This window comes from Mauremys mutica, chromosome 5 (genome assembly GCF_020497125.1).
Source record: "Mauremys mutica isolate MM-2020 ecotype Southern chromosome 5, ASM2049712v1, whole genome shotgun sequence".
In the NCBI taxonomy this organism is placed as follows: domain Eukaryota; kingdom Metazoa; phylum Chordata; order Testudines; family Geoemydidae; genus Mauremys; species Mauremys mutica.
In genome coordinates, this window is record NC_059076.1 from 70,820,794 (window position 1) to 70,837,607 (window position 16,814).

General features: G+C 40.5%; 1 protein-coding gene across 1 annotated transcript in view; it reads left to right on the plus strand.

Annotated features, from left to right (window-relative positions):
• Positions 1-787: 787 nt before the first annotated feature.
• The window catches only part of CPE (carboxypeptidase E), a 103,526-nt gene continuing 87,499 nt past the window's right edge, over positions 788-16,814 (plus strand). The window contains exon 1 of the mRNA XM_045019199.1: positions 788-1,265. Within this exon, the coding sequence (XP_044875134.1) occupies positions 962-1,265 (304 nt within the window). The 5' untranslated portion in view covers positions 788-961. The remainder of the gene's footprint in view (positions 1,266-16,814) is intronic.

A 16,814-nucleotide genomic window follows, 5' to 3' on the forward strand; every position in this document is an offset into this window, starting at 1 on the left:
AAACAACAATTGAGACCAGAAATTTGAAGTCAGTTATATGGTTTGCCAGGCTTTGTGCCTTGGGCCCGATTCTGGCTTCGGCTTTATGCGACTGTGCCAGTTCCATCAGGGCGTTATAAACCTCAGTCACTTGGTAACTCACTGGCCTTACACTGTCAATGGGGCTCTCCCAGTGAGAGTCACTTTGTGGCTTTGTGGTCAGATTTGTAACAGTGTCCATGGGGATCTATGACTTAATATGATACTCCATCATCATTCTAGGAGGTTTGAGGAAAATGTTGTTCTCAGAAAGTCTGGAAAGTTTCACACGATTCGATAAAGGCCCAGAACATTCTAGGAGGTTAGTGAACAATGAATCCACATAGGGAATACCTGAAACATGTTACTTCAAACATTCTGTTTTCCCCTTTCTCGCTAACAACAAGACCAGCACCCCAAGCTGGGCACCTGGGTCACGTGTCCCTAAATCTGGCCCTAGATGTCCCCATAATAAGAACACATCAGTCTTGTTAGAGGTCTCGCTGTCCCCCGTTTTTAGCCTAAATGCAACTCTAGGTGACCGTCTCCCATCTGGCTGATTATCTGTAATATAGAGTTGTATTGTACAGAAGCAACATCAGCCCCAGGGTGACTGCCCCCGTGGTGTCCCTGCATAAATCCAGTCCATCCTTCCCGACCCCGTCTCTGCACCAGACGGAGCGGAGTGATCCCGTGAACGCCACCCCCACAGGGTGTGCGGCGCCTCCATCCCTGCGTGCAGTGGTATCTCCTGCATCTCCCCGTGGCGCCGCGGAGAGTAGTGCAGCCTGCGGAGCTCCGGGCTCTGCCCGCTTCCTGGCTGGCTCAGGTTTAGCTGCCTGGGAAGGTGCGAGCAGCGCAGCCGGGGAAGAGGCGGAGCGGGGAACAAAGCGCAGAGGCAGCTGCAGGCGGCAGAGGAGCAGGCACAGGAGACGGCTGAGAGATGGCAGCGGGAAGGGGCTGGGGGCTGCTGGCGCTGTGCGGGGCGCTCAGTGCCTGCTGCTGGCTGCTGTGCGCCGAGGCGGCGGAGCCCGAGGCTGCCGCCGGGGCGAGCCGGCGGCGGAGGCTGAGCCAGGAGGACGGCATCTCCTTCGAGTACCACCGCTACCCGGAGCTGCGGGAGGCGCTGGTGGCCGTGTGGCTGCAGTGCCCCTCCATCAGCAGGATCTACACCGTGGGGCGAAGCTTCGAGGGCAGGGAGCTGCTGGTCATCGAGATTTCGGATAACCCCGGGAGACACGAGCCTGGTAACTGCCACCCACTCTCCGCCCTGAGGTCCCCTCTGCCTGAGCCAGCATTAGCCCTGGGAGGAGGGACAGGCACTGCCAGGGCCGGGGGATCATGTCAATATCGCTTACAGGGCAGCGGGAATAACGGCAGGCTTAGCACTGCCATGGGGCGGGGGATAGGCATCATCCCTAGCCGAGATAGGGAGAATACACGAATTAGTAGTTCTTAGGCAATAGGAATGCAGTAGTATTTATTAGTACATGTAGGGCAATAGCAATCATGTAATATTGGGACTGTGGAAATAGTAATTAGTATATCAAGGCTACATGAATCATTGAACAATTATTTCTTATAAGGTATAGGAATCATAGATTAGGCATAATAACTACTTGTAGTGCTATAGACAGAATAGAATGACACTTGCAGTGCTTTAAATTTTCAAAGCCCAGTAATAACATTATTATTAAAATCTTCGCTTTGCTAGCAGGGATAAATATATGGAAGCTTCTATCAGTCTTTTTGTTGATCATGTTTTTAATTTTATCATTAAAATGAATGCCATATGATTAACATCCAATAAAAGTCATATTAAAAATCCCAGAAAACATTGACCCTGATAGGTAGGGTGACCAGACAGCAAGTATGAAAAATTGGGACGGGGGTGGGGGGTAATAGGAGCCTATATAAGAAAAAGAACAAAAATAGGGACTGTCCCTATAAAATCAGGACATCTAGTCACCCTACTCATAGGGACTGAAAGATCTCCCTTTAATTCTGATTTATGAGGGAATACCATGTGCAGGCATATTGGAAATTACCTTCTTTATTTCCTGACCTAAACAAAATTACAATTTAAAATCTAACATGTCTGTGCATAAATCTAGGTCACTGTTAAGTGTGTAAAATGCTGTGTTGTCTTTGGGAATAGTAGAAGTATATATTGTTACAGCTAATGATTAGCAGTTGCACCAGTTATATTATGGGGAGAGAAATTAACAAACACCTTGTTATTATTTGTACTTACCTTTTGAGATAGTTAAAGCAGGTGATTCCAATGACTTTTATAGTATATTGGTTTTATATATGTACACAATGTATTTCTAATCAGTGGAAGTTTACTCATTTGTATAAAAATTTATTTCCAAATATTGTGTTTTTAAAGGCCTAAGCCTGAAAGGTGCTAAACAGCTGAAGTCTGATATATAGCCCTTTGCAGTCAATAGGAGTCTTTCCATTGACTTCATTAGCTTTGGGGGCAGGCCCACCTACATTAGCACTGATTTCAAGGGGAGGTATGAGTGCTGAGCACCCATCAGGTTCAGGCCCCACATGATTTGAGCTTTATCTTTAATTGTCTTTTTGATCTCAGGTAATTATACCCCTGCCTGGCATTCTTTGGGAGTTACATTGCTTTTGACAGCACCCTGGCTATTGATAACCATGTTAACAATGAGAGGTGGTAGGATATCTGACATAATAAAAAGGCAAAATAAGGGGGAAATACAGGATAACACTAGTATAGTTTTGGAATGAAATATAAATACCAAAACTGGAAGTGAGTTAAGGTATTTTATCATTGGTTTTGGGGCCATCTTGACAGCAAGCATGATATTTAAAATAAGAGGTAAGTACCATTGATGATGATTATTTAATGTACACATTTGAATGATGTGCAGATGTTACCATGGCTTTCTGAGAGTTATTGCTTTTTATTATTATGTACTTATCTAGCATTCACTCAAACTATTTAAAATAGGAAGAAAAAGACAATTTTACATATTGTGGGGTGGGAGAACATAATTTGCATGGAAGCTCTGATCCTGCCCCCTTTGAACTCACTGGAGGCTTTGCTACTGACGTCAGTGGAAGCAGGATCAGGCTCTATATCATTTCCTTACTTCGTCCTTTAACAAAAACATTTTAATGGACCACGGATAGGGAGCTTTCTTTGGGATTGACCCTGTAAATGACTGCAGTGAACACTGAGGATGTTCACCACTTCATAAGAGGATCCCCTTGCTGTAATTAAAATGTTCACGCTGAACATATTGTTTGAGAGCCTCTGATTCAAATATGTGTAATATGACATATCCTAGCAAGTTGTAGCAGCCAATGCTGAAAATGTGTATTTTTTCCCCTAAAGATTAACCAGGATTTAAACTGAGAGAGTTTATTGTTTGGATAAAAGCCTTAAGGTCTGATTCTACAAGGTGCTAAGACACCTCTTGAGAGGTGCTGAGCTCCCTTTATGTTCAGTTGCATTCAAGAAGCACTCAACACCTTGCAGGATTTTCTTAGGATGTCTAGAGAGTAATATCTTGTGTCTGGATATATACATTAACTAAGGGCTCGAACCAAAACCCATTGAAATAATTGGATAAACTACTAATGACTTCAATGGCCTTTGGATCAGACCCTGACGGCCTAAATACTATTAATGGACATTTTAGAAATGTGTTCAGTAATAATAAAAATGCTAGAAACTTTCTTCAGATTAGTAAACAATGTCACTTTTTATTTTCCTATGTATGCCTTTGTGATATCTATAGCAAAAAAAGTGGAGCCCTGTATCAACCCTGCTAGAAAATGAGAGTATGATTCTGCAACCTTTATCTATGTGAGTAATCCTTGCTTACATCAGGAGTCCACACTGAATTCTTTAGAGGGTGAAGACTAGCCACATGAGTAAGGATTATTCATGTAATTAAGGTTTGCAGGATCAGACCCTATATAATTTATTTTAATCTATCATTCAATTACGATTTACAGAATTTTGTGACACACTTCGGAGTTGTGATCCAGCCTGTCCTTACAATAAAAATACCCTGAGTCATTGTTTTTTTAAAAACATAGTGGCCAACAGGGCAGTGATTTGCAGAGAGCTGATAACTGTAGAGACCTGATAAGAATGCTAGGCTACTCTTTGAATTATCCAGTCAGCTGCTGCAGCAATACAAACATTTTCTGTCTGGGTGCATACTTCAGGAAGTTCACATTTCTTAAAGAAACTCTGATTATACCTTTTGAGTTGCAAAAGTAGCATCTTTTTATAAGTAAAAGCTGTACAGAATCTATTTGTGTTGTTGGTTTTAATGACCGTGAAGGAATAAAGAAGCACAAAACAGGACATCCTTTGATTTATTGTGTGAAGCTGAACCAAAAGGTTGGTTGCCAACTTTCTAATGGCACAAAACCGAAAACCCTTGCCCTGCCCCTTCTTTGAGGCCCCACCCTGCTCACTCCACCCCCCCCTGTTGCCTCACTCTCTTCCACTCTCACTCACTTGCTCATTTGCATTGGGCTGGGGAGGGTCCCTTTTTTACTGGGTGTTCTGATTGAAAACCAGACACCTGGCAAACCATAAACTTTGTCAAATTTTTTATATATCTAAACACACATCAACAGGCAGATGTCACCTAAACACAGGCATTAATATATGCACACAGGCACAATGTGCATAAGCATGTGCATCAACCTGTGGTTTTAAGGAATTATTCATGAAAGGAAACAATTTAATTTAGGTGCAATATAAGAAAACATGAAAAATGGAAAGGACATTTATGTAAGCATGTATTAAATTACCCAAGCAACTGGAATGATTCTTTAAGATCTCATATTTGCTGGGATAAAAATAAATTAAGAGGTTTTTTTTAAAACCCATAATATGCACATTAGGAACAAATCTGGTTTCTTGCATAAGTGTAGGAAGTATTTTGGCAATCCTTTTGAAAAAATAACACAGATTATGCACTAGAAAACAAGAATGACTTTTTCTGAACTGTTCTCATAGATCTGCTAAATGTTAAAGGTAGGAGAATGCCAGGTTTTACTTTGCCAAAAGTTTCTGATTGTGAATTAAACACTAGCAGAATGTGTTGCATTTTGTGCAAGCCTGAATACTATACAATTTAAGCAATTTAGGGTGAAATGTTTTTCTATGACTCTCTTGTGATCCATGACCATGAGAGTGGATTCTGACTAAAAGGGAATTAAATGTACTTTTGATGGTGGCAGTTCCTTTTTGAGTACTACAGAACTCAAACAGGAGAGTAGAGCCCATTGCCATTGTCAGAAAAGGCATGTCTGAAAAAGTAGATGAAAATTTCTGGAACTCTATCAAAGAGTTTCAGATAGAGAGGGGAGTCAACACTGGTAGCATCAAAGACAGCAGTATTCTCAAGGAGATGGAGAAGGAACCAGAGTAAGCTGAAAGCAAACCATTGATCTAGAAGGGCAGTTTTATTGCTGTTAAGGTGGTGGAAGCTGAACCCAGTCTAGAAATGATCAAGGACATAGTTTTGGGAGAATTGGTTAGGTGAGAAAAGACAACTTTCTCCAAGCTCTTGCCAAAAATAGCAAAAGTGAAGATGGGACAGTAGGCAGTGAGGTGTGGGAAATTCTGGGGCAACGGCTGACAATAAATAACTGATTATTACTCTGATGAGGGATAATGGGTGAAAATCTGGCCCCATTGAAGTCAATGACAAAACTCCCATTGACTTCAAAAGGGCTCGGATTTCATGCAATGTTTCTTCCCTCTTTTGTAAAATGCTTTGAGATCTTCAGATGAAAGGTGTGTGTGAAGGGTACCTCATTATTTTATTATATAGAGGGCCTTGGTTGAGAGGCTAAGGTGAAAGGAAAAAGTATGGCATTGCTTTTTCTTTAATGATTGTATGTACTCTCTCCATCTTGTGTATGAAAAAAGCATTCTGTTTATTAATTAAACTAACAAACAAAGTAAAAAACCCATCAGTATTTTGCTGTAATTCAGTTGCAGGATAAATTTGCCTATTGTTCTAAGGATTTTACAGGGTTTCCCTTCAGTTTAAAAAGAAAAGCGATGGGCTTAGCCTCTGGAAATATGATTTCCAAGGGGACAAACACAGTAGATGCAGATGGAATCTTTGTGACTGGGGATAGCCAAATCCTATGCAGAAGATTTTTATCTGGTAATAGCAATGATATAGAGGGGCTGATGTTGCACCATTGAAGTCAATGGGAATTTTGCCATTGATTTCAATGAGAGCAGGATCAGGTCCATATCATCCAAGAGAATAGGTTTCTGGGCCCTGTAACCATAACTTATACAGTTTAATAATAATATATTACTACAGCATTTTGTGACTAAAATTTAAGTTAATAAGTAATCAAAACCTATTTGCATTGGTTTCTCAACCATTAATCTCCTGATCCTAGTCCTCACTGAGGCAAAGCTTTTAGTGATTTCACCATGAATTTTGCCTGAGGAAGGAACAAGAAAGTGCAGGAACAGGAACTAGCTCTGTACCTTATTGCTCTGCTTAGTGCACCTGAGAAAATGGGTAGGCTGGGGCAAAGGTGTCTCTGTGTCTAAATAAGTGGCCTGATTTTTTCAGAAGTACTTAGCAACCAGCAGATCACATATGTGGATTAGGAGTCTAACTTTTGGCATCCATTTTTTGGCAGTCTTGACCCTAAATAACAAAACCTAAATGTGGGCACTATAGTTATTTGCACCTGAAAAATTTTAGGTACAAAAAAAGGGAAGCCTCTTTAAAGCTGGACCTAAAATCAGGCCTACAATATATTTTAACAAACAGAGCAAATAAAGCTACTGCCAGCCAGCAAAAAGGCTCACACCTGATGCTTAGACTCTCTGATGACATCTTATTTCACAACTTTCATAGCTCACCTTAACTGATCACTCTCATTATAGTGTGTATGGTAACACCCATTGTTTCATGTTCTCTGTGAGTGTGTGTGTGTGTGTATATATTCCCTCTGTATTTTCCACTGCATGCATCCATTGAAGTGGGGTTTAGCCCACGAAAGCTCATGCTCAAATAAATTTGTTAGTCTCTAAGGTGCCACAAGTACTCCTGTTCTTATTTCACAATTGTGACATCAGCAGAAAATACAACCTTTTCTCCCAAAGGTTGTAAAGTTGATAGTAAGTGATAGATTACTTGGCAAAATTGCCTGTGACATTAGAATTTTACTGCCTCATAATGACCCATTTCATAATGCTTTTAAATCAGTTTGTAAGTTTAAAAGACTCTATACAAATTTTAGAAAAATGGTGATCAGTTTTATCATACAAAAAACAAGCAAATATGGGGGAAGAGAGAATGATCTTTAGTACACTGTGTGAGTAATTTTCTGTGCTGTGTCTCCTAAGAGATGTAGCACAGGAGGAACGGGGGTGAGGTGTATGTATGTGTGTGGAAGGTGGCTTTTTGCCATCTTTGTGCCATATGTGCTGCTGTGGGGGCTAAAATGCATCCAGCATAAATTAAAGCAGCCTATTTTAATTTATGGGAGCCTTTCCCCTGGCTGCCTATGGGCTGTGCTGCAGCCAGGAATCCCCTACTACTAAGGAACCCTGAAAGGTCATTGAGTCCAGCCCCCTGCTAAATCCAGGGTTGTGAGTTCTATCCTTGAGGGGGCCATCTGCGGCAAAATCAGTACTTGGTCCTGATAGTGAAGGCAGGGGGCTGGACTCAATGACCTTTCAGGGTCCCTTCCAGTTCTATGAGATAGGTATATCTCCATGTATTTGTTGGCTGTATTTTAAAGAATCCTTATTGAGGTTGCAGGAAAAAAACATCCTGATGTATAGAAAGAATAGTAAATACAGCAGGAGACCAGCTTGGCTTAACAGTGAAATCCTTGCTGATCTTAAATGCAAAAAAGAAGCTTACAAGAAGTGGAAGATTGGAGAATTGACCAGGGAGGAGTATAAAAATATTGCTCAGGTATGCAGGAGTGAAATCAGGAAGGCCAAATCACACTTGGAGTTGCAGCTAGCAAGGGATGTTAAGAGTAACAAGAACGGTTTCTTAAGGTATGTTAGCAACAAGAAGAAAGTCAAGGAAAGTGTGGGCCCCTTACTGAATGAGGGAGGCAACCTAGTGACAGAGGATGTGGAAAAAGCTAATGTACTTAATGCTTTTTTTGCCTCTGTCTTCACGAACAAGGTCAGCTCCCAGACTGCTGCACTGGGCAGCACAGTATGGGGAGGAGGTGACCAGCCCTCTGTAGAGAAAGAAGTGGTTCGGGACTATTTAGAAAAACTGGACAAGCACAAGTCCATGGGTGCTAAAGGAGTTGGCGGATGTGATTGCAGAGCCATTGGCCATTATCTTTGAAAACTCATGGCAATCCGGGGAGGTCCCGGATGACAGGAAAAAGGCTAATGTAATGCCCATCTTTAAAAAAGGGAAGAAGGAGGGAACTACAGGCCAGTCAGCCTCACCTTAGTCCCTGGAAAAATCATGGAGCAGGTCCTCAAGGAATCAATTCTGAAGCACTTAGAGGAGAGGAAAGTGATCAGGAACAGTCAGCATGGATTCACCAAGGGCAAGCCATGCCTGACTAACCTAATTGCCTTCTATGGTGAGATAACTGGGTCTGTGGATGAGGGGAAAGCAGTGGATGTGTTATTCCTTGACTTTAGCAAAGCTTTTGATACAGTCTTCCACATTGCATCCGACGAAGTGGGTATTCACCCACGAAAGCTCATGCTCCAATACCTCTGTTAGTCTATAAGGTGCCACAGGACTCTGCTGGTCTTCCACAGTATTCTTGCCGGCAAGTTAAAAAAGTATGGACTGGATGAATGGACTATAAGGTGGATAGAAAGCTGGCTAGATTGTCAGGCTCAATGGGTAGTGATCAATGACTCCATGTCTAGTTGGCAGCCGGTTTCAAGCGGAGTCCTGGGGCTGGTTTTGTTCAACATCTTCATTAATGATCTGGAGGATGGCGTGGACTGCACTCTCAGCAAGTTTGCAGATGACACTAAACTGGGAGGAGTGGTAGATACGCTGGAGGATAGGGATAGGATACAGAGGGACCTAGACAAATTAGAGGATTGGGCCAAAAGAAACCTGATGAGGTTCAACAAGTACAAGTGCAGAGTCCTGCACTTAGGACATAAGAATCCCATTCAGTGTTACAGACTAGGGACTGAATGGCTATGAAGCAGTTCTGCAGAAAAGGACCTAGGGGTTAAAGTGGACGAGAAGCTGGATATGAGTCAACAGTGTGCCCTTGTTGCCAAGAAGGCTAATGGCATTTTGGGCTGTATAAGTAGGAGCATTGCCAGCAGATCGAGGGATGTGATCATTCCCCTCTATTCGACATTGGTGAGGCCTCATCTGGAGTCTAGTTTTGGGCCCCACACTACAAGAAGGATGTGGAAAAATTGGAAAGAGTCCAGCAGAGGGCAACAAAAATGATTAGGGGGCTGGAGCACATAACTTATGAGGAGAGGCTGAGGGAACTGGGATTGTTTAGTCTGCAGAAGAGCAGAATGAGGGGGGAATTTGATAGCTGCTTTCAGCTACCTGAAAGGGGGTTCCAAAGAGGATGGATCTAGACTGTTCTCTGTGGTACCAAATGACAGAACAAGGAGCAATGGTCTCAAGTTGAAGTGGGGGAGGTTTAAGTTGGATATTAGGAAAAACTTTTTCACCAGGAGTGTGGTGAAGCACTGGAATGGGTTACCTAGGGAGGTGGTGGAATCTCCTTCCTTAGAGGTTTTTAAGGTCAGGCTTGACAAAGCCCTGGCTGGGATGATTTAATTGGGAATTGGTCCTGCTTTGAACAGGAGGTTGGACTAGATGACCTCCTGAGATCCCTTCCAACCCTGATATTCTATGATTCTATGAGAGGGCACTTAAATTGGCCTTATGCTGCTCCTGAACTGAGGAAATTCTCCCTTGGCCCATTATGACCTGTTTAAAGCTGCTATTCACTGCTGGAGTGGTGTATATGGACCAAGGCAGGGGCTAGACCTGGGCAAAATTTAAGTCAGGTTCAGCAACACCAAAATGTTTTGCAAATTCATGAAGATTCCACAAATTGTTCATTTAAATGTCCCAGCTACCCCATTTAAAAAAAAATATCAAAATATGCCCTTTCAACATTTTCAAAATGAAAATGTTCAGTTTTTTGGTTTGAAGTGACATTTTGTTTCAAAATTTCCTTTAATGTTTTATTTTTTAAAATAGAAAAATATTTTAAAATGGTCCACATTGAACAAAATAGTTCATTTAACTGAACTCAAAATGATTTTTAAAATGTTTTTGATACACTAAAAAATTGGACAATTTTTGTTTTCAGTCCAATCTGGAATTATTTTTTTTCTGACTTCTCGAAATTATGATGGTTCACTCAGCTCTAGAAGGGACTAGGACCCAACCTGTGAATTTAATTAAAATACTTCTTAAAATCTTGACTGAATTGATCAGAAGTGTATAAAACATCTTACAGGAAAACTTTGAATTAGGCAATAATGAATACATCATCTTAGGCTAATGTTAACAATAGAAACCACTTAAGCCTCATTTTCTTGGTTACCATGAAGTCATCAGAACATCAGATATTATTACTTATAGCCTTATTGTTTACAGTTAATTGCACTTCATTGTATAATATTTAGTTCCTTTCTGTTTCTGTCTCTGTCAGTCTCTCTCCATCTAGAAATAGAAATCCCATGTGTTATTTGATAAAATCTATTATTATCTCCTGTTCTGGTGAAGCATTAATGCAAATTGAATATGGCAAGTGACTTGTTTTTAACCCTGAACATTAGAGAAAGGCTCATTTTATCATATCTTTAATGTTTAAGTAGACAGCACTTTTTGTTAAGTGATAGTGTTTAGCATTATCTTGCTGGAGGGAGGTCATGGAGAACATGGGGCCAGTCTCCTATATGCAAGAGCACCGATGGTGGAAACTGAGGTTATATTTCTCCACTGAATAAAGCCGGGGAGATTACAAATACAATGAAGACAGGAACACAAAGAAAATACTTTGACGTATCTTGAGTATAAGAGGTGCTACAGAGTCACCAAATTACTCCATATGTTCTCTGTAATTTGTTGTTCAGTTTGTTCTTCTATAGCAGCTCATCATTTGCAATCCTCTTAAAACATGTACCAGCCTTCAGCTAACATCCCCCACAGTGACTCTTTCCACCTTCCTGTTTCTTAGTGCTGATCTTCCCTCTTCTGAACTGGGACACTATTTTCTCCCCATTCTTCCCTACTTTCACTGAAAATAATTCCAAGGCAAACATTTTTGTTGTCATACGGACACACACAGGCTCTGAAAATGGTACAACTGCCAAAAATATCCATTCTCATTCTCATTTAAAAGAAAGCACCAGAATTGTTGGGGGGGGGGGGAATCAACCAAGTCCTGGGAGGTGCTGAGCATCTGTAGTTCCCAATTAAACTGGAGATTTGTCTTTATAGAAATAAAATCCTACAATAATACAGGCCCAGATCATACCCAAGGATCTGCACCTGGATCTCCTTTGTGTGTGTGGAAAGGAGAAGGTTACTATTTCTGTGGAAGTCCTCTTCTCTTTCCCACCCACCCCTGCAGAGCACTCTACAGGTCCAGAGAATTTGTTCACTGTGAGGGAGTTGAAAATGAGGAGGGCTAGTCTGTGGCCTCAGAGGAACAACCAGCAGCTGTATTAACTTTCCTGTGAAACCGCCTCTGTGCTGGCGCAACTGAGTAAACTGGAGAGTCCCAGTGCAACTATTGGTGAGGAGAGTTCCCAGCAGCATGGTTTTAATGGATCCCAGAACTAGTGTGGGATGGCAATATGTCCGTAGCAGATTCCATAATGTACATGGATCTCATGAGATCTGCAGGGTTTGTGAGCCAGACTCCTGGTTTCTTCAATGAAAGAACAACACCCCTGAAACAGAAAAGTGTGGCGTTCACTCCAAAAAGGGAAATGCAGAGTTTCCAAGCTCTTACATGGGTACTTCCACACAGTCAAAATCTGCCCCATAATGTTTTAGTAACACTTTGTTGCGGCTTAGTTATTCCTGTTCTGAGGTTTAGTTATTCCTGGAGTCAAATTTTGAGCAGCCGCATGTGAAACATTTAGTACAAATTATTTAATGAGATAATTTGCACATTTAAAAATTTGCATATAACAATAGACTTCCGTTTATGATCAGCACTCCCTGCACCAAACAGTGGTGAGAGTAAGTCACGAAGCAGCACAGAATTTGGCAGCTATAGTCATAGTTGGGGTGGGTAGGTGGATGCTTGAAAATGGATGGGGCCTTTACCTTCTGCCAACTCTTCAGCTTGCTCCTGCTGCCTCTTTCCCTTCCTGGGGCTTGATGCTTTTCCCATGCTCACATCCAGCAGGAGGAGCGGTGAGATGAGAGAAATATGGGTGCCGTGTTGCTTAGTAGGCACCATCCTAGTTGCTTGCAGCAATTCTTGGCCATTCCGTTCTCTCAGCTGGATGCATAGGATCTCAGTTGGGCTGCAGGAATGTGTGACACATGGCAGCAGCCTAATAGTTTTCTTTGACAGGATAACAAGCCTTGTGGATAGGGGGGAAGCGGTAGATGTGGTATATCTTGACTTTAGTAAGGCTTTTGATACTGTCTCACATGACCGTCTCATAAACAAACTAGGGAAATACAACCTAGATGGAGCTACTATAAGGTGGGTGCATAACTGGTTCCAGCACCTATGCTCACTCAACACATAGAATCATAGAACTGGAAGGGACCTTGAGAGGTCATCTAGTTCAGTCCCCTGCACTCAAGGAAGGACTAAGTATTATCTAGACCATCTCTGACAGGTGTTTGTCCAACCTGCTCTTAAAAATCTCCTACTTCAGAGTATCGTGGGTTAAGTGAGGACATCTACTAGAAGGCATGAACTGCATCTTCCCAGCACATCTATCTTTTGTAATGAAGAATTTTTAAAACTTTTTTGACAGGAAAAGCAGAAAGCACTTACTGGTTTGGGCCAATTCTGTTTTTTGGTCATGATGCTAGTGCTAGAAAAGCAGCTCTTGGAACATACGTAAAATTCAGGTGAATCTAGGATCCAAACTTGTACTCCTTACTCAGGCAAAACTCTCTTACTTTAATGGGAGATTTACCTATGTGAAAAATACAGGCTCAGGCCTTTAGATGCAGATTTTAAAAGGTCCATGCTAGCTAGGGCCTGATTTTCAGATGAGTTGAGCACCCACAACTCCATTTCATGTCAATGGGAGCTGCAGATAATCAGCACTTTTGAAAATCGGGCCAGAGGCACACAAATCCAAATGATGAAGAATGGGACCTGATGCCTGACTCACGGGTATCCTTTTGAGAACATGCCTGTTTGTATATCACTGATGAAGGAAGGTTTGAACTTTCAGCTGTGGCTTGGCTGTAAGCCCTGTGTTGGGACAATTCCTTTCTCATTTGCTGTGGTGGGGTGGGAGTAGTAATTTACTCCTGGCCTATACTAGCAGCAAATGATGACAACTTTTGTGCTGGCTCAGCTACATTGGTTGACGCATGAAAGAGAGGAGCCAAGCTTTGCCCTGCCCTGCCCACCAACTATTTGAGGGGGATTAGCAGATGTACAGCATCCTCCTCTTGAACACTTATCTCCATAGCCTGAACAGGAATATAAGGGAGGTTCTTCTCCCTTAAGCCCCTATATGAGCAGGTAGTTCAAGTCACAATCTAGCCCTGTATATTTGTGGAACACTCAATATTACCTTGATGAGCGCCATAGAAATGCCTATAATTAAACAAACCACCAGATGGAAAGATCAAAACTTCACCTGGAGCTTCATGTGATAATCAAAGTAAATGAAATTCTGTAGCTGTAGCCAATGAAAAATGAAAATGCACCTGCTTGCATCAGACCCTTGGCTAGAGAAGTTTTAGAGCAGGCAGACTCATTTGACTTGAAAATTGAAGAATTGTCTGAAATAGATGTTGCTATGGTGACAGAGAGGATTAGCAGTCTGAGACTGATTTCATTGGTCTGCTACTAGCACAAGTTGCTTGTTTGAGTAGCATTAATATGTTGTCTCCTGCTGCTTTATATGCCGAGACCATCTGGTGTTGGTTGTATTTAAAGGTGCAGTTCTGTTGCAGAAAGAATTGGCCAATGTGATTTGATTTATGTTTAAAATGCATCTTATAAGAGTAAAGAAGTATTTAAAAAGAGTACTTATGACTTAAACATATTCTAAAAAGTCACAGCATGTACAATGATAGAGAATGAGGTGCCAGTTCTAGGCAGCAGCACAGGGAATTTCTGAGATTTGTTTAATATTCAGTCAATGCACGTTTTAAAATATTCATTGCAAATGTACTCCTGCACATTTCTTTAGGGCCTGTGCATTTACAGCTATATTTCCCTTTTCAATAGTAATTCTTGTCAATGTACACTGGAAGACACTTTCTAGCTTGAGAACTATACATGAAAAGTCCCCAGTAAGTGCTAAGTGTTGTTATTTTGTGTTGGAGTAATGCATATCAGTTTAACTTTAAAAAAACAATAACTTATAATTAACTAACTTTGGGGTCCTTTTTTCAAGAAGGAATCAGTGCCCATTTTATTTTGGAATGAATCTACAGAATTTAAAAACATTTAAAAATATTTTTAAAAAGAAGAAAAATAAGATAAAATCCCAAATGCCATTGATCTTTTAATAAGCATGAATCTTCTTTTGCCTTTACCGTTGTCTGCAAGCTGTAGCATGGGAATTGCTATCCTCTGAAGAGCTGATTTACCTAAAATTATAGTACACTACTGATTTACACAGGATGCTTTTGAATTTCCATTGATTTTTTTTCCTGGTGATTTGTATCATAGTGTTTAATTATTCCCAAGACTGTAGGACTAGATAAGTGAATCAAGCGGTGTCAAATTCAGAATAAAACCAGCTCCCATAGAAAGCTTAAGCATTATAGTTTTGAAATATGCTCTTTAGACCAAACATTGTGTGGATTTACATCCTTGATGTCAAAGAAGGATTGCAGGGGGAGTAAATCAGCACAGAATTTCGTCCTCTGTAATGTATTGAAATCAACTTCAGTCTTGATTATGAACATATGAGAGACATTATATAGTATGATAGAAACATTTTCATATTCTAAACTTATTAACAATGACACTGCATAATGCTACTTTGCACTTTGATCTCAATGCATTTTACAGAGGGTAATCACTTTGGCTTAGTGTGCAATAGTGCAGTTACATACTAAAAAGGGTCTTGGAGCTACTTCACAAATCCTTACTGTTAAGCCGCCTTCCTGAAGTTTTGGCTTTAGTGCCCAAATCATTTTTGATTATAAAGTACACTTGAAATACAAGGCCTTATAGTTAAGCCTGTTGATGCTTTACATAATAACAGGTGCTCTGTTTTGTCTTCAGAAGGCTTTAAAGAGGATCATTTTTGATCCCTATTGTATTCACAACTCAGTCCTAGCATCATTCCTACTATATTAATTATAATTGTTGATGTATAACAGCAAAAGGTTATATTTTGTTATCTGAACTTAATTTACACTTAACTGATGTAGTTCTAGAGCAAATAATCTTGGATTGCTGATTGTCATGACTGAAATCATATTGTGTAGATTGTTGGCCAAATGCTACAGTGTTCCTTGTAAATATATGTGTAGCATTGTCAGTGGTGCTGGAACAATTTTTATTGTGGGGGTGCCAAGGTGGATTTGATTTAAATCAAATTGATTTAAATCATAATTTAGATCATGATTTAAATCACGAGTCAGGAAGACTCAAATTTAATCATGGATTTCTACATAGAAGTGCATTCTTGTTGGTTGTTATAAGTCATTGGGAAGTGAACTATCTCCAATTGAACAGGTTAATCATTAATATTTGGAGGATTTTCTTGCCAGGCTGTATTAGGAGGAGATCACCACCAGACAGATATTTAAATTGTTTTATTTAACTAAAATAACACCATTATGTATTCTGGATTTTTTTCTTCAATAGCAAACATTTTAACAAAACCAGCATATGAATTTTTCGTTTTAGTTAAACATTCAAGTTTTCAAAAATCAGGTTTGTTTTTGTTAAAATTGTTTTAAACTAAAATAGTTAAATGAAATAAAAAAAATTAAATAGACTATGTCAGTGAGGTCAACGTTAGAAACTTAAAATATTGACTTCTGAAGCTAACTCAGTCATCTTCATCTTCATTTTCCTGTTTGTTCATAATCTAGAAAAGAAAAGCTAGTTTTCCTGCTTTTTCAGGTCCCAAATGATTTCTCAATTTGGAATGAATTAGTCCAAAGGAAGAAAATATTTTTTCTACACCAGCAGAAGAAGCTACTGCTGTTAAAAGTGAGATTATCACTTCACCTGTCTCTGAATCCAAGTGCTTAAGTGACTTCCACCAGTTCACTGGTGTGACTGTCTTCAAAACACCATCAGCAAACATATATTTCTTGAATGGTTCACCCTTAGCTCTGAAGCTTATTGTAGTTGGCATTATGGAGGGATGATTGTTGGGTGTTCATGTCATAGCCATCTCCTCTTCTTCAGCAGTTAATGTTTGACCCCCTGGTACAGAGTGTTGAGAATATTTGCAAGAAAATGAGCTAGAGCTCAAATAGGACAAACACTTTCTTTTTAATGCTTGTAATTTAACTCTGCCATTGCATATTTATCTTTTTAAGATTTCACTCAGTTCCTTCCAAATTTCAACAGTGTCGGCACTAAAACAGCTATTTCCCTGCATTTTGTTCAGTGCTACAGAAATAGGCTTCAGGGTA